We start from the raw sequence: 24,891 nt of genomic DNA, 5'->3' as shown, positions 1-24,891 counted from the left end.
GTGCTTTCACATCGTTAAGCTCTCTGTAAGAGACACTTATGCAGATACACGCTCTTCACTCTGCCACGTTAACGGAGATTTTATTCAGTGTGCTAAACAGGGGTTGGTAATGAATTAGGCTCTTAGGGTGTGCTATATTTAACTGAATTGTATTTAACAAGGACATCAGGACACTTACAAAAACCAACAGTTTTGTTGTGTTACGTAGTTTTTCACAGGCAAAACTTTTACATTCTGCTGTGTGGCAAAGAATAACCCTATGTACCATGAAGCACTAAGTTAAATGACTATGTCCCACTCAAAACAAAGTCTGTGTAGGCCGAGCAGCATTTTCTGAGTGACCAGACTTCTCAGAGACCCCTCAGACCAGATATTTCAGACCTTTGTGCAGGTGCCAAGCTGCAGAGCTCTGAGAAGAGCCAAAACAGCACATGGCTTCTTTTATGAAGCTACCTGAATGCCTCACTGCTCAGAATTGCCTCATCCTAAGTGATTAAAATCCCATTTTCTCAAGCAGCTTGGGACACCCATGTTAAAAAGGAAGGAGGGTTAGGTTGCTTTATTTCTTCCGAAAAGGACAGCGAGCTGAAATCACGTGGGCTTGCTGTGCTTGCCTGCTGTTACAGGTGATCAGCTGCTGGCGCTGGGTTAGTACTATTGAAATGAAATGGGTTAATGCTATTGAAATGAAATGAGGTTGGTCAGGGTTGGAGCACATGGTATATGGGGAAAAAGGAGGAGGAGAAGACCTTTTAGCTGTCATTAGTTACCTATTGGGGGTTATGGAGAAGGCAGAGCCAAAGCATCTCAGTGATGCACAAAGGAAGGCCAGGAGGCCCCAGGGGAAGCTTCAGGTAGACGTAAGCCAAATGTTCCTGTTGGGGGTGGCATGGCATTGGAGCAGGGGACCAGAGGGCTGTGAAACTGCTTCCTTGCAGATTTTAATAATGTGACAGGACGAGGCTCTGAGCACCCCAACCAGAAGTTGCAGCCCTGCTTTGAGCAGGGGCTGGACCAGAGACCACCAGATGTCCTTCCCAGCCTCAGCTGCTCTGTGAAATTCGTCACTGGAGCCTTCCCTTCTGGTTTATAGCAAATCTGCACTTACCCAGGCAACCCATGACTGACAAAAGCAGCAGGTAAAAGCCCACAGGGTTTGTAGCTTGCTTTTTTTTTTCTCCTCACTTTACTTGAACTGAGCCCACCCTACACTCCTTCCCCTATTATCCTGCAGCAGTATGTGAGGGAAGTATATGCCGTCTTCCTTGTAAATAACATCCCCCATCTTTCCTCCGCTTCCTCCTCCCACGCCTTGTTCAAAACACAGACTAACCTGTTACTCTGTGTATCCCTTGTTTGTCTTGGAAGCAACTTCTTCCTCGCTTGTTTTCATTTCAAAGGCTATGTGTGACATTTGCAGTGTTTTCTTTCCCATGTAGCTGCTCTTTTCCCAGTGAAGTTATTTTGCCCCTCGAATATACGCAGTTCAGCAAGGATATTAATGATTAGGACAATATTAAAGCAGAAAGTGATCTGCAGACATGAGGTTTGAAACGTTTCCCAGTGTCAGGCTAGGATTTTAAAGCATTTGCTCATCTTTAATTTTTTTTTTTCTCTCTCTCTCTGGCAATAACCAAAAGCTCATCTTTGTGTCTTTTCCTTTTGGTTACCCCAGTTCAACAGCTGGCCACAACCCCATAACTCTGACCTAAATAACTGCCTTGAAGTGAAAGATACCTTCCTGCAAAAAGTCCTTAGCTGGATGCACAGCTTTGAAACAGCAAACTACAGGCTGGGGCTTCATGCCCAGTGTCCCACCTTTGAAAAGACAGGAGATGCTCCAGATGCCTTGGCCCATCCTGATGGAAACTCAGTGGGATTCTTATCACTGGGATTTGTTCTTGGCCCCCAGTGCAGCCCCTTTGGTTCAGGAATTTCAGAACAGCAAAGCCCAAGGCAGCACCTCATGTATAGAAGTAAAGCAAACTAAGGTGATCCAAAGTAAACTCAGGAGGATGACCTGCACTGGAAGAAAACACAACTCAGCCTATATTTTTCCATGGTCTTGCGTGAGCTCTCACCTCAGAAATAATACATGTACAAGTAAATCAGGAGAGCATCACTTTACCGAGTGGAAATTAGGGAGCTATCCCTGCAGATATGTTAAAATCAAATACCAGGAACATTTTTAATAAAAGTACTTGGCTGTGTGAGATTTAACTCATTAAAAATGCAGCTTTCTACCAGGGGCTGAATGCCCTCTCTGAAGGGCAGCAGGACATTTTCCAATCCTGCTTCCTGTTCCAAAAATACCAGTTAAAGTAGCAGCAATAATCACAGCGCATTGATGGCGCTGCCAATTTTAACAGCAAAGGAAATCAATTAAAAGGTTTCCATTGACCTAAGCTTTGGGCTGTGGTGGTTGGGATCAAAATGTAAGTTAGCTCAGGATTAAAGGCTGCTTGCAGACTGTTGTATCTAAAATTACACAGCTTTCAAACACCTTGAAGCTGGTGCTCAGTGCTGAATAACAGTGAACATGCACGATACTTGAGGAAGGAAATGCTTTTCAATACAAGATCTTGATTTTCTGCTTTCTCTTAGTAAATATATATATATTTTGCATCTGAAATTCAGTGCCATGGTGCCTAACATAATCCATAAGGAGGGTTCCTGGTGCTCCAGTATTAAAGGACCAGAAAGATTTCTTTTTTCCTTTTTTTTTTTTTTTTTTTTTTTGGTGGGAGAACATCTTGTAGTTAGAATATGCCATCTGTAAGGAAATACTATTTTTTACCCATAGATGGAGCCAGTGGCTCTCATTTCCAATAGCCCGGGAAAGAAATGGGAAAAAGCCTCAGGTTTCATGTTGCCACATTCAGCTCTGCAACCTTGAAGGCCTCCTGACCCTGGCACATCAGTACTGCAGCTTTTCTCATTTGTGAATTCATGCAATTCACAGCTCCCAGATTTTACTCCATATTCATGATATTTAAGTAATAATTTGCAATGAAGTGGTGTTTTGGTCCAATACAGGCATGAGAAGCCAGGCATGGGCATCCCACATATCACTGCATCAAGCTGGCTACCCACCTTTACTCTGTAGGAATCTCCTTCTCATGCCATACAGGATGCGAGGAGATACATCCCTCCTATAAGCTTCTGAAGTCTATGTTTGGATTTTCCTTTGCTAAATCACTACATTCGACCCATAGTCTGGGACCCTCCTGCTCTTTGGACTACAACTGTAGAGACACATCAAAATAACTTGCATTGGGACCTTGGATAGCTGGAGCCACTTTCACCTTCAGCTTTTCAGCCTGTGTCCATGGCTCCCCTGCCTTCTGGACCTGCAGGCGAGTGGGATACTGGAGGGAAATGCCATGGGGCAGCTTCAGTTTCTGTCTGTGACTGCCCTTATGCCTGCTGCATAGGACTGGATGGGTCCATAAGCACTAGGAAAGGAGCAGAGCCATTTCTGTCTTCCTCTCCTTCCCAGCACTGCTGCACAGATACATCTAATCATAATTTTTCAAGTTTGCTGTGCCCACAGAGGCAGGGGACTTAACACAATTCATTTCAGTCTTGTCTACACAAGAAAAATGACTTTTTGCAGACAACATGTGTCAGCAGCACGGCTGCAGCTGAATTGGTGCCACAGACAGCTTCCCGTGGCCAAAGACCAGCCACATTCATCCCCGGTTCCTCTGCCAGCTACTGACATCTGCTGTCAGCAGCAGACGATTTTTCTGGTTAGAATGTGCCCATTGTGATTGGTCTTAATTTATTTGGAGAAATCTTTCAATGCCTTTCCCATTTCACCTTAGTTTACCCGTGGTCAGTGTTACCTGTAATCTGCGTAGGTGGAGCGCACCCAGCATACTTTTGTATTCTACGCTGCTCATTCTAGGCAGGAAGGATTTTTCAGACTGGCTTCAAATTGCTAATTGCTTAGATGCAATAATGAAAAAAAAAAAAAAGGAAATTTTTCATTCTCTAACTTTCATTGGTAACCCTACCGATATGATGGACCTGGGACTAGTCATTCCCATTTTCTATCTCTTTATTGGGATTCGAACTATGGCTCATGCTATAAATGGTTACTTGTGGTAACTAAACAAGGTTTTATTTCTTGTGATGTACAGAGAATAAGTCAGTGATCTTAGTTTTATGTTAGTTCTTTTAGAGACTGCTGCTGGCATGCAGAGGAAAGAGAAATTCCCAAATTCCCAATCAGTAAAATAATGCTTTCCACATTTATTTTAGTATGAAATATACATACAGAAAATGTACAGTTTGAACATCTCTACAGGTTGCTGAACCCTGGTGGCCTTTCGTGGCTCATCTCCTTCAAGTAAGGAAGGTCTGCAGGGCAGTGCTCACTCACAAGCAGCTTTGTTTCCCCACAGGCAGTAATGCAAGCAAAAGTAAACCCAAAAAGAGAGTTTTGAAGTCTCCAAGTGTTAGACAGCAAACCATTTGGAAATAATTTGAGTATTTCTTTTAAACAATCTCTAGTTTAAAAACCCAGGATAACATGTAGGGGCAGATTTTCAAATATACTTAAGTGTCTGATTTCCACTGAGATCAATGATTTCAGAATTTATTCCCTGGGCAAGTTCTTGGTTTTAAGTACTGGAGAAATCCTGTTCTGTTTATTGTAGTAGCTTTGTTCACATACTTAGTATTAAGTGCATTGCTCTGTCTGAAGCTTAGTGAGCACTAGTCATGATCCCAGTGAAACTGTATTGTTCATCCAGTATCTTATGATACGTAGCTCGAGTCTTACCAGCCACTTAAGGTATCAAAGCCAAACTTTATATATATTGTAAGTTCTCTGAGTGCTTTTCTTCCTAGATAAAGCCCATGGAAAATGCCTCAAAACAATGCATAAATGAACATGATAAATGTTGAACCAATCAGCTTTCTGATCTGGAAAAATAAGGAATGAAAGAACTATGAAAGAACTTGATTACAGTGCAGAAAAATGTATAGTTTGGGAGATATTGTGTGTAGTAAAGTAGAGTTAAATTCTAGACTCATTGCAGTGGCCAGTAGTTCTCACGTAGCCCTTGCTGAATCAGTGTGGGTTTTGACTGAGCTGGGGCTGAGTTAAAACATTGAATTCCAAATAGATAACTAATAATAATAATGATAATAATAAATTGTTATTATTGGTTTTGTGAGAGTCAATAGGGTGAGATGTTGATTACTCTCGGTGCTAGGTTAAAGGTTGGACAAGATGATTTTCGAGGTCTTTTCCAACCTAAATGATTCTGTGATTCTATGCTTCTATATGAATGCAGTGACACCACAGGCTGGCAGCTGAGCTGGTATAAACCATCACATGAGCTCCCAGCAGCTGCTTCAGTGCAAAGTCGCTTCCAGCAGTCACCAGGAGAGTCATGAATCAGGCAAGGAGAGCCTGTATCACCCACGTTAATTTGCTCAATGGTTGGAGCACCTAGAGCAACTTGTATAGCCATCATCCAACTATGAAGACATCGTTGGCCCATTTGGTGTGTACAGACAAACTAAATGCAGATGGGATACAGGGATGAGGGGATGTGGAAAAGCACAGAAGTTCTCTTCTAGTATAAAGCTCTGCAAAGCACCAGGCTTCGGATTTTTTCCCCATTGCCATACTAAGGCAAATATCAGACTGGATTAGGAGATCTAGCGTAAAGCCTTTTTGTACTTGGAGTTTTACAGAGGTGAAAGGGCTGTGGAAATTGTGCAATACCAAAGTTATGCCAACATCTCTGATCTACTAATTTCTGTGCTCCTAAATCTGTGTACTGGAGGCAAGTCTGTCCATGCTGCTCTTGATTTTAATAAAGTAAGCTCACGTTTGCTTTTGTCAAAGCAGAGGAGGACAAGGACGCCACTTTTAAAATTAATTGGTTTAGGATTTTCTAGCCTAGTGAGTTAATTGGTTTGGATTTTATTGGGCTTAAAATAATCAACACATCAGCTGGAAGAGGCTAGAAGTCCTGTTCTTAGTTTAAAATAAGGAGAGGACAGGCAAGGTCTTCTACTGATGTCAGAAAATGAGTCTTGAGTCTATTTTTTGTACATTGATCTAAGAATGGCTCGCAAGCATCAGGACCTCTAAAAAAGTTTGTTTGAATCATGTATCCTCTCAGCAGTAGGGATACATGTGTAGGGAGCCAGTAACTGTTATTGTGGGAGCTCTGATAATCCAGCAAACCTTCTGACACATTTCCCTGGCACGGTGTGGGGCAGACATACCCAACAAAGGATAGCTCTATGCAGAGAACCCAAACCAGGTTCAGAAAAGTCTTGTGTTAGTCACAGCAACACACGGGCACATTAGCTGGAGCTCCCTGCTCCTCAAAGTGCCCACTATTCTGGGGTTTCACAGTGGGGTTTGCACAATGCTCAGAAGCACTAACAGTGGTTTGCCAGCCAGGACATGCAGTGGTTGGTGCTTCAAAATGCAAAGGATGGGGCAGCAAGATGAGAACGGATTGTAGTTATAGTGTAAAGCTGTGAAAGGCAAACATGTTATAAGTGATTGTAATTTAGAGAGTAATTTCCTGAACAGTGACCTTTCTGAAGGGAAGATTTTAGTCTGTAGCCACCTGTGTGCCATGTAATCTGTAATTGCCAGTAGCTTTTGCTTTGATCCATTTTCAGGATGCTGGAGTTCGTTATCTGGCTAAACAGCTAAACCAACACATCTGTAGAGCATTGCTGGAAAGGTCCAAATGTCAAAACCTAACTGTTTTATGACAATCACAGGAACATGGAGCCAGCAGGGAGCTTACAAAGGTCCCCATGCCTGGGAACTCCAGGGTGGATCAGCAGACTCACAGCCCTCCCTTATCCCCTGGGCTGGCTGCTTCTAGCGTGGGGCACTGAGTGTTTGATGAAATCCAGATAGGATCTTTCTTATTTTAGCTTTGAAACAAAGAATGGATTGTGGGCTTTTTTGTTTGTTTGTTAAATTATTTTGCAGCTTGACGCCGGGTTCCTATATAAGCATGATTTGATAAGGCAGCTGCTGCAGATTGCAAAAGGGTTTTCTTTGTAGCTTGCTTCCTGCAGCATCTCCTGCTGGTTATGGCTATCGGTGACTGAAGTGGAAGTGCAGCTCTGAGAGCCCCCATAGGTGTGTGGTGCAGGACTGTGGTGACAAGTGCATGTGGGTGGCTGTGCCAGGCAGTGCCACGCTGCAAAGCCCAAAACGCGTCTCCCTGGGAGCTCGTAGACAACCACGAAACATAGGTGCCCTCCTGTGGGCATCCTGCTGCTCCTCTTTGCTGTATGGAGAGGCTGGGATTGCACTGTGTGCCTTTGCTTTAGGTTTCGAGCAGGATGCTAAGAACCCTTTATTATGCTTTAATTTTTTTTTCCTTTCCTTCCAAACCCTTTCAAACAGTGAGGACTAAAACCACCCATCCCTCTAATGTATGTAACTGTAGTGGTTTCTGGGGTTGTTCAGGGAACCAAGTCCTCCTCTCGTAGTCCCAGGAGGCTCTGTCATTGCCACCAGTGGGGTCAGGATGTAGCCCTCAATATGAAGATGGACTTTTAATTGCGTTGGCAAGTACCTGTACCCTAACGCAACTCATTTCTGCTGGGGAAGTCGTGCAGAACCCATTTATCTTATGTTCATCAGCGAACGCCGTTATCTGGGAATCCTGAGCATTTCAGGGGCGCTGTGAATGTTTGTGCTCAACTGCCTGCGTGCACGGGGTGGAAGGTTTGGTGTCAGATTTGTTTGCTTAACCTCAGTATAAGATTTCCATAGCTCTTAACGTTCGCGGTCTTTTCCCGGATCAGTTTAATGGTGAGTGAGCTGCGTGTAGCAACCCAACCCAACACCTCAGCAGGACGACACTGCTGCAGTTATGGGGTTTTTCTTGTTCACCACTGCGTCCCCGTAGAGCCCAATGGGCAGCCCCCGACCCGTGGAGGCTCCTTTTGCCTTCCACCCCACCTGGCAGCATTCTTACCAGAGGCTAAAACCACCTTTAGCCCATGCCAAAAAAAAAGCCACGTGTAAATGCTACAAGGTCAAGACTTTTTGGACTCGGAGGGTAAGAACTGCACATGAGCTAACACTTAATACTGACCCGAGAGGAGCTGCACGTGGCACATAGTGCCCGTGTTATTTATGATGTGTTTAACATCACGAAGCACCTGCTGCCTTCATGTTTCCTGCAGAAACACTGGGCAGCGTTAGGCACAGAGCAGCCACCTCGAGCCAAAGGGTTTCTCCAAGACTAAAGTCGCAAACAGGAGCTGGAACACGCAGCCAGGTAATAAATATAGTGCTTTGGCTCAGGGTGTGCGGGTCCTTAGTACAGCAGCAGCAGGTGACTGCAGTGCAGTGCTGGCCTAAACTTGTTTGGGAAAGCAAGCTTCAAAAATGAATCGACGTAAACATTTAGATGAGTGGTTAGCTGAATTTTTTCATCTTTCAGAAGAAAGCACTATTGCTGCCAGTGAAGGTAATTAAAATGTGGCTTCTACCCCCGTGAAAGTCCAATTCTGCTGTCTTACATGCAATTAAAGGAAGTGATTTGCTACAGCTGCCTTTCTGAGAGAGTGGCACAGGAGAGGATTTGACCATTGCATTTGATGAATTTTCCAACACTTTGGAACCATCTCCAGACTTGGCTGTTTGGGGTTAATAGTGTAAATCCTTGCTGAGGCATCTATGTTAGGAAGCTGGTTGAGCTGAAAAAAAAAAAAAAAGAAAAAAAAAGAAAAAAAACACTTTTATTTAAGAAATATTTTTAATAATTTCAATGATATTTGCTCATCACCCATATGATGGTGGGTGATGGGTTGGTGATGGATCACCCATATGATGGGTTGATTCCTTCAACAAGGAATAGTTTCCCATGTGGGCACTTAAGAGCTAATTTCAGTCCTTTGGAGCCAGAGCAAAGCCCTACTTCCTATGCCATCAAAGGCACTCTCATTGACAAAAGCGTCGTCATCACCCATCCCTCCTAAAAACATGAATAGTTGGTGGTGAGGATTAGCACCTATCTGACATCTCGTATGCTCACTGGTGTTCACGGTAAGCTTTCAAGCAAATGGTGGGGATTATTGTAAAGCAGTTTGTACAGCTGTCCAGGCTGTGTTCAGTCAGAAACCCAGTCTGCAGAAAAAAAAATGGGAATTATGAGCAAATTCTTACGGCAGGGATCAGTGCTCTGAACTTAGAGAAACGATCAAAGCCAGGGCTATGGGGTAACAGATAGGGGCACTGTTGCAGTGATTAGGAACATTTTTTTTTCCCCATGGTTTCCTCTGTTGTAGAAACAAAGACTGAGAAAGAAACTGAGATTTAACATTCTTCTTACTTATAGCAATGTATTTAATTAATAGCCACCCCTCTGGTATTCCTTAGTGATGGGCCATAATTCCTTCATGTTTGTTTGACCATTGTGAATTGATGCTCCCATATCATCCAGACCACTGGGACAACGAATGTGTAAAAAATATCACAATATGAAAATGAAAAAAAGATAGTGCCATATATGCATTCAGTCAGATAAACCCTGAACCCCAGGTCCTTAAAGCTAAGATATTTCTCTGGGGAAAGCAGGAATCCCCTGGACTTTTGGGGTCGGTGTGGAGCTGCTGTGCGAGGGAGATTTCATTATGGAGTTTTCTTTCCCCTGCCCCATGGTGATGCTTTGTCCTCTAAACATGGGCTTTAGGGGTGAGGAAGGGAAATCTCAGGCATTTTTTAAGGGAGTAAATACTGTTGGGTACTCAAGGATGGCAGCTGCTCTGGGATTGTGCCAGCCTTGGAGGATGGTGACAGAGGAGCACTACAGAGAGAGCAATTTGGAGTAAGGCACTTTGTTTTGCACAACCACAGCAGGGCTGGAGGAGGTCAGGGTGGCCGTAGCCACCTCGGTGATCCAGGAAAGCTTCTGTGGCACTGGGGGGCAGCAAGATAGAGGACAGAGGGGTGCAAGTCTTTGGGAAGCTCGCCCTGGGTCAGCTCTTGCTCCAGCTGCAGTGTCTTGGCATGAGATTTATTATTAAGACAAGTCAGTGCTATTAAATCGCATTAAAATCAAACAGGCTGCTGGTGAGTGTTGGTCAGATGGAGGGGGGGGGTTGAGCCAGATTTTAGGGATGAGTTTTGAGGCAGCAGAGAGTCTTTGAGCACCTGTGGAAAAGCAGTGACTGCCCGCTGCTAGAAGTGTTTAAAGAAGCGATCAGAAGGCCTGTACCTTTCAGGAATACCACCACCATTTTCACTCCTTTACTCCTCTATTGCATTTTATATTTATGAAGAGCCGTGCAAGTGGGAGGGCAGCGTTTGTCCCTGCACTCATGGGTGTTAAATGGGAATCACCATGCGCCGGCTTCTGCATCTTCAAAGCCAGAAAATGCTCTTACATCTCCCAGCCACAAGAGGCTTGTGGAAGGCAACAGCAAGAGGCATCGCCACCAAACGAGCCTGGTCAGGCAGTGCTGTCATTCTTTCCACTGTGTATTGCTGAAGTTTTGTCCACCCCAGTGTTAAAGCTTGAAAAGAAGAGAGGTGGCATTCATAGGGGCTTGTGGGCATCACTCGGAGGGAGTTACAATATTGTGGGACTGGGGCACTGGGGTTTGGGATGGGATTGCTGGAAGAGAGGAGTCTGGGTGCTGTTGGCTGCTTGTGTATTGAAAGGTAGTGAAGTTATAAAGCAAATAAAGCAAGTTGCACTAAAGAAAGTACCCAAGTTGCACATCATTTCCTTTGGAAAATAACCCTGCAGTGTGCTGAGATCTGCCACAGCAGAGTGCAGGGATAACTGCATTGTTCCTCACTTAGGAGACATGTCAGGGGCCCGACTGGAAAAACAGTCTGCAGTGGACTTTTTAATTCTCTGCCATCTAGCTGCCGGGAAGAGGAGTTTTGTGATTTTGTATATGTGCTTCAGTTCTGTTTCTGTTCTGCCTGAAGCCCTCTCTCAAGTCCCTCCAAATTCTTTACCATAAAAGATTATAAAACACTACAGCACTTCACTAAACGGCGTCCAGATCTGTTTCTGCACAAGGCCTATTTGGAGCAGGACAGCAATAAAGGGAAAGACTGGGAAAAAATCCCTTCCCCTTGGAGTAGCTGGATTTTTGCCATCAGTGAAACCTGGAATCCACCCACTGTAATGAATAATTAGCAGGTACTTAGTAATGCCCTTTTTTTTCCCCAGGATCCACAGATACCCAGCGAAATGACTTACTGTAAGCAGCCCGTAAAAAGCAATGTTAAATCTCTCTGAGGTCTGCTTTGGAGGTTACAGCGAGATGGCTGCGTGAGCCTTGGCGGTGGCAAATGCAAAGCATAAAATGCTGTCACTGGGACATGCTAAAGAAGGAGCCGAGTCTTAATCACATGAACAGATCCTCATATACTTTCCCCATGCTGTTTTATAAAGTGCTTATATAACCAAAAAGATTAACCTTGGAGAAAAAGAAGGATAGAAAAATATTTTTATGACTTCTTATTTATGGCTTTACTACGGTTGAAGAATTATTTTGCATTTTACAAAGCCAAAAAATGGGGGAGGAGAGAAGAGGCGAGCTCTGAATAAGGAGAGATATTTGCATGGCTCTCAGAATATTAAAGAAAACCCCAAATCCTGAGGAGTTATTGCTGTCAAATGCAGACACGCAAGTAAATCCTCGAACGGAGCAGGGCTCAGTATCCAGGCAACGTCAACATTTTTTTGTTAAACTACTGCCAGTGCCGCTGACGGCTCTCGCCACTTTATGGTCACATTAAAGAAGAAAATGCCTGACATCACTGACATTCTTAGAAATTAATTTCTCATCCGTCCAGCAGATGCAAGGCTCAGCAACACGCAGCACATGCACGTCTTGCAAAAAAGCAGAGTGTGCAGGGGAAGAAAAACCTTTGACAAGTGTGTGGCTGGGAGGCCGTGTGGGTGCCTTGTTTCTTTGTAATCGAGGCATTTTTTTTCCCCCAGAGTTTCTTATCCTCTCCCTTGGACGCAGGCACTGGCTGTGCATTAGGGACTTGATCGCATTTGATTAAGAGGTTTATCAGCAACTTCTGCCTCTGTCCTGGAGGCTGCAGGATTAGAGAAGCCCTTTGCCATGATAAGAAAGCTTCCACCTCTTTTTTCCTTCTCTTCTTTGCGTGGCACAAAACCTAGTGGCTAAATGAGGTTAGGAACCTCATTAACACACTAATAACACTAAGATGTTAAGGGATGAAGTCTTACAGGGCTGAGGGGGGCACCGAGGGCATTGGGCCTGCTGGGCCTAGCACTGCGAGGCTTCAGGGACCGTGCTGCAGGGTGGGGAAGGAAGGGCCCCCAGGTTGCTGCTGCTTCCCCAAAATACAAACCCTCTGTGCTGGGTGGTGCTGTAGCACTTTTCCTTGGGGCTGGGAAGCTTGGGTGTCTTTCCTTTGGGCTGGGAAGTCAAAGATGTGTATCTCTGGCTGCGCTGGGTTCTGTGTTTGTCTCATCCCATGTCAAGCCATTGCTTGATTTTGGTGTTTGCTTTTTGAGCACACGGGCTGGTGATGGATGTAGTTATCCCCAGTCACACAGCAGCCTGATAACAGAGCTGAGAATAAAACCAGAGCCTCCAAACTCCTCATTCAGCCCCATTTCAGTGCCCCTCGCTCCCCTCCTCTGCCCTCTCTGTAAGTATTTTATTATGACTGGAAACTGCCTACCTGGTTTACAGGAATATGTTGCCTGGAGCCATCATTTCTGTTCCTGTCTGTTAGCACAGAGGTCTTAATATTTTTTGCTCCAGTCACACGCAAATAATATGACTGGCAGACTTGCCAGGCCCTATTGCTAGCTGCCAAGGTGATGACAGAGCCTATTTTTTTTCCACAAATGTGTGTTAAGTAATAATAACAACAAAAGCATTACATCTGATAGGGTTTTCCAGGCTGTTTTAGGCAACCTCATCTCTGAGATCACACCAACTTGCATCACGGGAAGCTCCCAGCACAGTGTTGGACAAATGTCCCCAAAGGCAGGGACACTCGTGGGGAGGACTAAGGATGCAGGATGCTTTTGGGGAGGACACAGAAATTCAAGAACAGGGCTTTGTGCTGTTAGAGATAACCAGAGCTTTTGTTGCTGTAACACCATATTTCTGCTTTGATTCTTGATGTGGATTTTAAACTGATTAATTATGTTGCAGCTACTTTGTGTGGTGCTTTCTACTTTAAGGCCTCGAGCCTCTACACAAAGGCAGTCCTTGGAGATTTGGGAATCTGATGGCACCGTACAAGTTCTTGTCATCTGTGGTGCTTGTTTAGGTCATTTTCAAATGAGTTTTATGAGGTGAAAATAGCAGTGTGATTGGCCCAAATCGTTGCTAAGCTGAATCACCATTAAACAAGATTTCATGGCTCCACAAGTCTCAATTTGAGGCTCAATGCAGTTTGATGAAGTGGGAAAAGATGCCAGTTGGAAGCAAGGCATTGGCCTGGGAACTGAGTTGAGCTGGGGTCAGCCTGAGAACTGGTACCTGTCCTCTGATTCTTGAGAGCATCTTAAAAATTAAATAGCCAAGGAAGGATTGCACAAGGAGTTACTGTAGTCTCTTGCCCACTCCATCTCTGGGGCACTCTCCCAGGGACACAATCAATAGCTTTTACATTCCCTTCCCTTATTGGAGCAGTTGTGAAAAGGTTTCAGACTCCTTTTCTCCTGTCTGTGCAGAGTGGCAGGGTTGAATATTCCAGGAATATTCTCGTACTGCATTGTTGCTCCCAAGTTTCCATCCCTCCTGCCATCTAGGCATAAAGAAACACACAAAAAGCCTTCTCTAGGTCATGTCTACATTGGTCCCAGCCAACCCACTGAGATTTTTCACACAGCCCTAAATATAGCATTTCTGAGCTGAACGCTGTTTGGTATTTTTATGTACAAAGTGAATAAAGGTGGAACTTGTTACAACCCAAGTCATCCCACGCTGTCATTCACTCCCATCCTGCAGTCACAGCAGCTTACCAGCTGGATGCCGTGGATGTGTTGGATGCTTTATTCCAAGTTACTTGTCTGCCAATTGCACAAATTGGTAGAATTATCAAGAAATTGGGGCTTGGATGGCTTCTAGCTCATTGTGGACATTGAAAGAGTGCCAACTTTCCTTTACATGTGCTCCATCTTAGTCTTTGTTCCTTCTGTACCCTGGCAGTTTGCTAAGGTCCCTCGATTGCCATGTTGGTAAGCAGCAGGATCTGCCTTTTTCACTGTGCTTTCATTTCTCTTAAAAATTCAGTAAAGTTTCTGTGGCCAACAAAATTGCTATGTTTGTTCTGGGTGCAAAAATCTCATGAGAAAAAAAAAAAAAGCCGGAAAGAGAAACCAGAAAAACGTTGAATGATTTCTCCTCCAGACCTCATGTATGTGATAATGAACGTTTCCTCCTCTATGCTTCCATCTGCTCTGGCAGATCTGCAGTAATCTGGGCGACTAATTGTAGTAATCTCCTCGGAGCTTGGGCATGTGAGACAGCCACCTCACGCACACAGTGCTTTAAAGCCCCGTGAACAATGTGTCGTGTTCTTGCAAAGGAAGGAGCCGAGCCACCGAGTCCAACAGACTGCCGTCGTCTTCTCTTCCTCTCCAGCCTCGTGCCAGCCTGCTGCAGGACTTCTGGAAAGGCTCTTCCCCCTGGGCAAAGAAGCTGCAAACCCTGATGCTCGCCTCCTTTCTGCTGGAGATCAAAAGGTGCTCTGGGAGGTCTAGCTGGTGGCGGTGTTTCTTGAGATGTTCGTCTCAAGCAGTTAGCAGGGCCAGTTTGATTATTCTTGGCATTGAAGTATGCAACATGCTTGTTTCATTCCCTTGCTTGCAACTCACGATGCTTCAGAATCATTAATTCATAGAAAAAGGCTTATAAAAAGTAGGGGTAGAAAAATGAGGACAGATCTGAGGATTTTGTGTAATTGTGACTGATTTTTTTTTTTTCCCAAATCCTTTGTGTCCTTTGTTAACCAGCAAGTGAAGGTCTGCTGTATTTGTTAGGGGTGGCTTGAACAAGCGGACTGAGGGAGCTGGCTGCACTGCAAAGATGCCACGCAGGGGCTGGATTTCAGTGCAGCCCATGCCTGCACATGGTGGATTCCTCCCTTTCTGCTGTAATCCCCTGGCTGGAGCAGTCCTCCTTTGTAATGACAGCGCAGGGTTTTGATGATCCATTCGGAATTTCCCCTTTTGGCATCATGCCTGGGTTTAGTTCACGGGATTGGGATCTAGGCCAGCGTGATGTCCTCAGTGGTTCATGTAAATATACCGTCGGGAGCTATACAATAAGTAGGCAAAGTTCCTCCTGTAAGTACCTAGGTTTGTCATTGGGATTTTGTGAGCATAGAGTTTGAGTTCAGTGAATAATTTCAATCATCTCCGGTCTGCAGAGTTTGAGTTCAGAGAGTAATTCAGATCATCTCTGGTCTACAACTACTAGACTCTGCTTTCACTGTCAACAAAATTGGGTTGTTAATAACACGTGGAAAATGTCCATTCTGTATAAACACCACATTTGAGGCCATCTGTAGTAATCTGAGCATGGTCCTCAGGTTCTCACCCATCACTGCAGCAGCCAAGGGAAGGAGAGGCAGCATCTGGAAACTCCTTCACCCTTTGGAGAGTGAAGGTTGGGAGATCAAGGGGAAAGGTTTGTCCCTCTGGAATTGGCTGCTGAACACAATGAGACTCCTCTACCATCACTGAAAAACTGGAGCATCATCAATGATGTCACTGGAGCCAGGAACAAGGAAGGATTCTCCAGTGCTAGCTTCTAGCTAAGTATTTTGCTTTTCAAGGTGTGGTCCAATTTTCTCTTTTGTCAGCATTGTCTGTGTTGTTTCACATGTCTAATAGGATGCTTGTCACCATCTCTAATTTTATGTGCATAATATATACAGTCTCTTGTATCCACTGTGGCAGAGGAGGGGGTCATTTGTGGGATGACTGTCAACCCCAAAGTTGCACCATCTGCATTTTTTACTGTTAGAGAAGACTGACAATTATTTTCAACCTAAAATAGCAGATAATAATAATGCCAAGCCAGGAAAAGAGTCTATTTGTCATCTTATTTTATGTGTAAGTAAATTTCTTGGCTTCTGCTGTCAGATTCGGCTGCTCTTTGTGGGGAGCAGAGGGATAGAGAACTTGAAATGACTTTGAAATCTCATCTCCCTGTCTACATTTTAGGACGAGGGCGTTGCTTCACATGTGCATGTTTGTCACCGAGAGCTGTATTTTATGATATCTGTGCCAGCACAAATGTTTAAACTGCAGTAAATGTGTGTGAAGCTGTTTTATTGGTAATGTTCTTACTAGCTCATGAATTGCAAATGTAGGAGCTGTGCCTCTGCGGGGAAGGGATGCTGGCTGGGTTAGAGTAAGGCTGATGTCTGAGGATGTCTCCTAAGGTAAAATCAGTAGAGGACTATGTTTCTGTGGAGTTGTGGTGCTGTGATTTGTAGCCTCCTGTGTTTTGGGGTGTTCATTATGGGATATTGAAAGGGATTTCACCCTTCAGGTGCCGGCCATCCCTAATGCAGGAGTTTCTTGGAGTCATTTCTGCCTCTATTCATTTGCTGTCGTTCAGTTTGCAGCCTATTCAGTGCTGGCTGAAAAAGCTTTTCTGGCGTTTAAACTGAAGGGGATGTTTTGTTCAGCCCCACAATGCCCAGTACAACTTTAACACCACTCGGTCTGCTCCATCCTGCACAAGAAGTGAGGAACTGGGAAAGAGAAAAGAAGAGGAGGACAAAAAGGGAATATGTGAAGTTCCAGTGAATCCTACCTCCTTCTCGAGGCTTTGTGGGTGGACATGGTTGAAAGACTTGATCAAAGACAGGAGGAAGAGAAGCAAGAAGAGATGAGAAAAGCACGAGTGGAAAAATATTTCTGAAGAACTTCATTGTCTCCACTACTTTTTTTTTTTTTTTAAGGAAGTTACTGCTGAGATATTTTCCTTTAGCTGAGAACTTATTAAATTTTAGGAGCTGCATTTGTCACACCAGACATCCTGTAATTACTGGATCAAGCACTGTTTTGCTGTTTTGAGCACAGCCAGATTGTAGCATGTATAAGAACAGCTCCATTTTTCACATTGCAAACTGAAATTGCCAAGAAAGGAAGTGCTGCAAACATATGCACCGCGGTTTATTACTAGGATGGGGGGAAATGATAAAATTATCATATTCATCAGTCCCAAATCATTGGTCTTTTGGGGTAGGTGCTCTGAGCCTTACTAGAAATCCAGCAATCACCTCGATGCCAACACTACGAACACCATTATTCCTACTCCTGCTGGTTCGTATTATAAGCTCTGGAGAGGTAGGATAGAAAAAACACGACAAAGATGCCAGGATGTAATTTATAAGTAATTTACCAAGTGATCTGGGGAATCCAGAGAGCACCTGGGGGAATTCTAAAAATAAGTAAAATTTAACTTTCAGATTTTTCAAAACCAATTTAGTGCCAGCCTGACAGCTTCGGAGATTGAAATCTTTCTTAATGTACAGTGAAAGCAGCATGAAGTATTATTAAAAAAGGGGATACAGACAAAAACTCATTACAGTGAAACACTCGGTTATGATTATGGAAAGTAATTGAGCCCAGCTTGGAGTCATAAACTTGCAATTCTTTTATGGGGTGTGAGCTGGACTTGGACCAGATGGAGAAAGTGGTAGTTTGTATTTCCCTTTGAAAATGCAGGCTTGTATGGTCTGTCCAACTGGTGTGCAAATGTTGTTCGGCAAACATACTCGTTATTATTGTGCATTGCATCACTTCTAGTTTTGAGCTTTTTTTTTTTTTTCTTTTTAATAGCAGAGGTCTCTTTTACACATTTCTCTGTATGTTATTTTTAAATACTTTCCAAGATTGCTCTTTATATGAAATCCAGTTGAAGTTAAAACCAATCTGGTCTTAAGAGACTTGTTACATGTCCCGGTACCGGTGGCAATAATAGGAAATTGTAATTCCAAGAACATCTGTCCGTAGAGTTGAGAAGAAAATTTTTAAAAAAATCCAGTTTAGGGGAAATATTTAAGGAGAACAATGTAGAGAAATGTGATGCATGTAAAAATGCAAATGTGAATAATTTTTTACTCTTCTAAGGATGGGTCTGAAATTCCTTTGATTTCTACGAGCAGTGACAAAACCAGAAGAATTTCTGAACAAGGAAAGCTTTAGTGTCAAGGAAAGGGAAATACTTGGGCTTGATGATTTGCAGTCTGCAGCCAGTTGTAGCTTTACTTGTCACAGAAGGAATACATGTTCTTTTAAACTTTCCCATTTTAAACCAAAGAAGAACTTAAATCTGGAGGAGGAAAACATTGCTTTCTTTTCATTTTCATGCAAGGAAACCCCATGATAAAACTCAATGTCCCCCCCTACCTGCCCTGCACTCTGCTGCTGCATTTGTATACCTGATTAAATCTCTCTTAAAAAGGCAGGGAGGGAGATGGTTCCAAATGTCAGCACTCCGAGGATTTTCACCACAGCACAGAATTTACACCTCTATGAGATGGATGAATTAGGTCATGTCTCAAACTCTGAGAGGTGGTCAGACAGCCCGTGCAGCTTGCACTCAGTTCCTGCAGTGCCATTTTCCTTACTTCCTATCAAGGCAGGAGACCAAATCTTAACAAACCCCAGTTCTACCTCATTGAAAAAATCTTTGCATAGCATTCAGGGGTGGGAATAATTTGCTATGTTTGTGCCTGAATAGTCATTTTAAATCGCTGATGGGGTGGTGGGATACAGAAGGTGTTTTTCTCCCAAGAGAAGGGGAACTGAAAAGCAAGGAGCATCAAGAAGATGGCGGTTTTCTTGGGTTGGATTGCAGGCAGCTACTGCCATGAGACTCCTCTCCTTATGGGGCCTCATGCATCAAAGGGAAAAATAGCAGAAGGTTTATCTTCTCTAGTTTGTGTGCTGCAGCCCCTCTTTTAAAAAGAATACAGCTGGTTTAAGGGGATGGAGGGCTGGGTTGAACAGGGGAGGGTGTTGCAGGATGGGTTGGGAACACAGGTGGTTGATGGAACCAAGACAAGCATTGGTGTAAGGGAGTTTTGCAGAAGTGGGGCCTTTTATAGCTGCAGAGCCTTTTTTGGGGCTCTCTTGTAGACCTGACACTGGGCCATCGAGGTAGAGCTAAGAGGAACAACAGAACAGTGTAAGTGGAAAGGGAAAGTGTGATTCTTCTACATTAAAGAACCATAATGTACTATAACTAATTTGGGAGCCTTTAAAGTAGTTTGACAAGAGTCAATTTCATGGTTGTTTGCAAGGGATTTGTGTTTTCAGTCTCCAGAACGTAGACGGCCCCAAAGGAGCTCTTTGAAGCCCAGCTTTTTATTATTAGTTTTATAAGATCCTTCCACTAGAATCATTAAGAGGATGTAGTATCTGGTGTAAATATGGTAGGATCTGTTAGACCATTAGCTGCGGGAGACAAAATGATCATACTCAAAACACTTAGTGCTTTTTTAACAAATTACTGTGAAAATCGGTTGTTCAACGCTATTGTTCCATTTTCTGGTAGCTCTGTGCAAAAACATCAGGGTCTTGCTGCTTTCCTTAATTAGGGGGAAGGAGCCCTCCTGCTGCAATGGCCCTGCATGAGGAGGTCATCACTTACTATTTATCGTTGGCCTCTACTAAAAAGGGGGCTGTTTCTGTGCTGAAGCAATACCAATTTTTATCTCATTAAAAAGGGATTTACATTTTTTGGTTTCTGGTGACTTTAAGCTCTTCTCAGCAGTGCTTTGGCCACTAAGGAGGAGGAATGCTTTTAAAGGAGGGGAAACTTGAGGTCCAGATTGCTTCGGTGTTGTGGGCAGCATAGCTTGTGTTTTTGGCTAAGTAAAGACTGGAAAGGGAACTTGATAACTGTCTTCAAATATGTAGAGGGCTGCTCCAGAGCAGAAGGGAACAATCTGTTCTCCGTACGCACAGTGAATAACACAAGAAGCAGTGGGCTTAAATAGCAGCAAGGAATAATCAGTTTTGCCGTTGGGGAACTGTTTCTCAAAGAGGAAGGACTTATGAAGGTCATAACTCTCGTGGAAGCGGGTTGAGAGCTGGCCCGTGACACATGTCAGTGGGGACAGCTGGAGCTTGCCCCGCTAGGGCTGCTGACCCTAGTGCCACGAGTGGGGCAGAGTGAAGGGAATGGACAGCAAAAATCATGCTTGCAGCAGTAAATGTGATGGTCACACAAGGCCAGACAGCAGACCTGAAACATGTGGCTAAGGCCACAAAGGTAGGGGTGAAAGGAAGTAGGAGACAAGTCAGGAGGAGAAATGCTGGGGGGAAAAAAAAAAAAAAAAAAAAAACACACTTAAATTTTAGTTCCTTACAAGGCTATTATGAGAGCTGTGTCTGCAAGATAATGTCTTGTTAATAATTTCATTTATTCTTTTGTTTAATAGGTGGAAGGACAAAGGTGCCCTCTGTAGAGTCTTCTTCTGTGTTCTCCGTAGGGTAGACTGAGGGAAGCCCCTGGTAGCTGAGGATGCCAGAGGGCTCTGCTGTCACCTCTGCACCTTTGCTCTGGGTCCCTGAAGTCCTGGGACACCCTTATGTTGATGCCTTGGTGACACTGATCTTTCTGGGAGAGCAGAGCTCACAAGAAATCTGTGCTGATAAAGGTATTTTCTCCAATATTCGTGGCCATTTCTTTCTTTTCCTTTCTAATGACATTAAGTCCCATGAGCAATCATGGGCACAAAGAAAAATCTATGCTTCCTTGGAGAGCTAAGAGGTGATTTTACCTTTAATTCTTCCTAGGAATGAAACAGATAAGATTCTCATTACTCTAGATTACAAGACGAGGGGTTGATTTTAGAAAGATCTGAGCCTCAAGTTCTGGTGATATACAGAGGAAAGACTGGCACTCTGTGACTTCAAGGTAAAGCTTTTTATTTAACAGAACATTTTCTGCAATCGTAGGAAGGTTGGCTGTGGTAGTTTGACCATGCCTTGGTTTGTGCTTGCTCCCCTTTCCACCTGCTCGAGATCTAGCCCACGCTGCTCAACCCTTTCCTAAAATAAACAGCTCCAAATGTAAGGACTCAGAGCCTACTGTAATACACCCCTGTCCGTAGGGGTGAGCAACAGCCTTGTGAATGTTTGTCTGATGGAAAAGACGACAAAGCACATTTCAGTTGTGTCCTGTGTTTGCAAACAGCAGCTTTGACCAAGGCAATCTATGCAGAGCATATGGATATGCACAGCACAGGGAGGGCATGTCACTGGAGAAAGTCCAGCCCATAGCTCCGGCTACGGTTTCCAGAAAGTATCAGCCTTCTTTTTATGAATTGGCAGCCGCTCGTTCCCATTAAGCCATTAGTCATTAGTTGCAGAGGGCCGGGCACTCCTGAGCTCATCGATAGGCAGCTGGGCCGGGCTGTCCCTGTGAAGACCTCGCGCACATGAATCAAAATAGTTGGGTGAGGTCACGGTGTGAGTGTGCCCGGGCTGCCCGGTGCCAGGAATTGTCTGTATAGGGGTGGTTTCCTTTTACAGCCTTTTTAAAGAGTCATCATGCCAAGCTGCACATGACAATTCCCTTCAAGAGGGCTCGTGGTGCCTTTGCGCAGCTAGTGTTTTCTAAACGGGGGAGCTTAGCAGGCACTCACTGACCCTTTCCGCATGAGCTGATCCGCTGGGAAATGTTGTTTCACTCTCTGAGGCTTCTGACAGCCACCAGCTGCAGGCTGGGCAGACTTTGAGCCTCTCCCGGTATCCGCTGCCACTTGCAGGCAGCTCCTGAGCACTGGGATTAAGGCTGGAAGCGCCTCGCCTGCAGGTTTTGCCATCCTGCTGGGAAGCCTCTCTCCACCAAGACTACAACCAAGCACCTTGAGGCTGAATTTCCAGCAAGCTGCCTTTTTTTTTGTAACCACACGGTCTTCCTGGAGTTTTATTGTCTTGCACGTGGGCATTGGGTACAGGTGACACCTTTCCCTGCCCCTCGCACTGCCTTTGGATCAGAGCTGTGAGTTTTTTCTTTGATACTGGGCATGACCGACAGCTGCTGCTGCGTGGGCGCATGCTGCAGCTCATGAAGCGTTTTGGGAGCTTTAGAGGGAGCAAGAAGAGAAAGGAGCAGTGCAAAACCTTGGAGAGGCGCCGCTCCGATCCTCGTGGCCTCTTAGGTAGGGCCCGGCGGCGCGACCCGACCAGAAGGCAGAGATGCCGGTCTGTGGGAGAGGGCAGCATGGGGTATCGGGTAATCAAGCAACAATTTCATGCTTCCTAATTCCACTGACTGAACTGTGCAGTTGTTGTATGGGGATTAGTTATATGTTACTTTGCACTGGGGGTGAACATCTGAGCTGACACCTGTAACACACGGAAATAAGCTTTAGGAAAGGAGTGATATAACAGTAAGTCTTACAGTAAACTCTGTGAAATCCATTCAAAAGGGAGTGTTGACTGTTTTTCATTGAAATAGAGTAACTAAATTTTAAGTTAGGGCTAACATTGTATATTGAAAGATGAATTTTAAGTAGAAAATAATTGCATATTGGTCTGATAAGTAATTCACTTAAAAACCCATCTTTCTGTTCCTGCAGTATAGTTGTGTCTGAGGTGCACTTAGGGACCTTCCTCTGTTAATCAAAAACTTTTCCTGGTCACTGAGTGAAACTACAGTGCAGGGGCTGAGCTGTGTGTGTGGTTGCCCAAAGGCCGTGATTTCTGCTGAGAGATTGTGTCCTGTGACCACAGGGTTTAAAAATGATGTTACACTGAGTCAGCCAGATCACGCAGAGGTTAGAGAGACTGACTCGTACAATGGGTCTGTGAGGCTTTGTTTTATGTGGTTTAGTGGTCAAGAGTCACTGTATTAAATCCAGCGGGATGAGGAAGGTATGAGTTGTGTTGGATCATATGGAGGGTGCAGAGAGGTGCACACAGATGTGCTGATGAAGAGTTGCTATTGATGGTTGGGTGACTGCCCATCCAGGGAGCATGTTTTTCTATTATTTAGTGTTTTGTAATTTATTTAGTGGCCAATTGTGGTGTTTTTAAAATGTCTTCCTATAAAATGCTTCTCTTTTTTTCCCCGTTTTTTACAATTAAGTGTTTTTAAATCTAAGGTACTGAGGCTTGTTCTACATTGCACTAAAACTGTCTGAGGGTTTCTGCTGGAGAGCAAATAAGGTCAGGTTTCTGTGAGTAAGGTATGAGCCTTGGAGTGTCACAGTGTTGGTGAGATGAACAAAGACAGGCAACAGCCTCTGTGCAAGAAGAGGGAAATATCTGGATTACAGATTGCCCAGATCCACAAAAATATTCCCAAACTTCTGATGAAAACTCCTAAATTCCCACCTGGGCAGTAGCATGTATGCTATTTGTTGATGGAGTGATTAATGGCACTTTGACCACTTGCTGACCCTCTTCTGGTTTCATCAACCAGATGGGAATAGCCAGCATCTGCAAAAGGACTCACTGAAGGTAGCAACGGGTGTGGTTGCAAGTCTGCTTCCTCAGTCTAGATCTAAACCCTCTGCTTATCATCCTCCACAGAGAAAATAATTCATCCTGCCCCAAGAGTTCTGGCTATGTGAACCTGTAAGGTCTGTGGCAGACAATTAATGCCAAAAGTGCCAGATTGTGTTTGGGTCCCTCAGTGCATGGTTTATAATCCAGCAGCTAACTAGCATCCTGACTAGCTCCCATAAGTAGTTTTCCCCATTAATCCAGAATGTAGCCCACCCTGGTGATATGCTGGCAGCTTTAGGCACAATTCACTGCACAGTATTTGCTCTACATTATTTTCATCTGCTGTTTTTGTAAAGTGTGGCTAGGTCATCTCCCTGCATCCATGGTCATCATGAATGGAGAGCCACCAAGCCACAAGAGGGAAAAAACAATCTGTGTTCCTGCCTCCTGTGGATACTCTGCTGCTGGGATAGCCTCTGCCATCCCCACAGAGCCTGGATTCCTTTTGGGAAACAGGTTAACACTTGCAAATGCTTTTTTTTTTCTTTAAACAGCCTTAAATATTTGCAGGGAAATGTCACAACAAAAGCGTTGCATTATTTACTAGGTTTAGTCTGTACCTTGTTGCTATTACACCTTGCTAAACACTTTCTGAGCAGCTCTCAGAGGGACAAAAGGCACTGTGAAAGTTTTATGATCAGCATTATCTGTGTGTCAGAGCATCTGCAACAGGCAGGTGTGGGGCTCATCAGGTGCTGTCATGCATGGGTGCCTTCCTCTTAGCTGCCAGCTCTCAACGTGGATGAGAAGTGCATGGTGGTGAACCAGTTTGTGCTTTCCCAGCCTGATGGTGCAGGTGTGTCCTCGAGAAGCATTTTGGGATGCAGTTGTTGATGCCAAGCACATGTCTGCTAATGAATGGGCTTCCATCCTTTCTGGAAAAGGGGTGGAAATGGTACAAAGTGGAAAAAGTCCCCTCATGCCCTAGAAAGGGATGCTCTGACACCTGGACTAACTGAATCTGGGATTTCTGATTTTACTTGGCAGAGAGAACATTGAGGGGTAAAGGAAAAATGTGTGAGGGAACACCAGGTCTGATGGAGAGCAGGGAGAGCAGTGGGATGAAAGCAGAGCTCCCTGAGCTTTGCTTTTGGAGAGGAGCAGCCAGTGGTGAGACATCGTTATACCATTCCCACCCCACTGAACAGCAGGGAAATGATGCAATTTTGGCAGTGCTGAGGATGCGGATCACCCTAAATTTATGTGACCTCTGGATCCCTTGGCAGAGTTCCCTTCTCCCCAGTGCAATTGCTGTTGCCTGGGCAGGAGAGCCAATGGCTCCTGCAGCAGTGTGGCTTGTTGTAATGGATAGGCACATGGCATTTCTGATGGGGACAACTTTCTGGCCCCGGTGAGGCTAATTGCTCTGCTCTTT

General features: G+C 44.5%; 1 protein-coding gene across 5 annotated transcripts in view; it reads left to right on the top strand.

Annotated features, from left to right (window-relative positions):
• Positions 1-24,891, top strand: part of PRKAG2 (protein kinase AMP-activated non-catalytic subunit gamma 2) — a 208,357-nt gene that overhangs the window by 79,948 nt on the left and 103,518 nt on the right. Inside the window, exon 1 of one of the 5 annotated variants that reach the window (XM_068673389.1) lies at positions 21,669-22,165. The exons of the other annotated variants lie outside the window; for them this stretch is intronic. Within the exon in view, the coding sequence (XP_068529490.1) occupies positions 22,060-22,165 (106 nt within the window). The 5' untranslated portion in view covers positions 21,669-22,059. Of the gene's footprint in view, positions 1-21,668; positions 22,166-24,891 lie in introns of those variants that run through there. 5 annotated transcript variants of the gene reach the window in all.

The sequence above is a fragment of the Anas acuta genome, chromosome 2 (assembly GCF_963932015.1).
Source record: "Anas acuta chromosome 2, bAnaAcu1.1, whole genome shotgun sequence".
Classification (NCBI taxonomy): Eukaryota; Metazoa; Chordata; class Aves; order Anseriformes; family Anatidae; genus Anas; species Anas acuta.
Note: the sequence above shows the minus strand (reverse complement) of the source record. Positions and strands in the feature narration are given on the sequence as shown.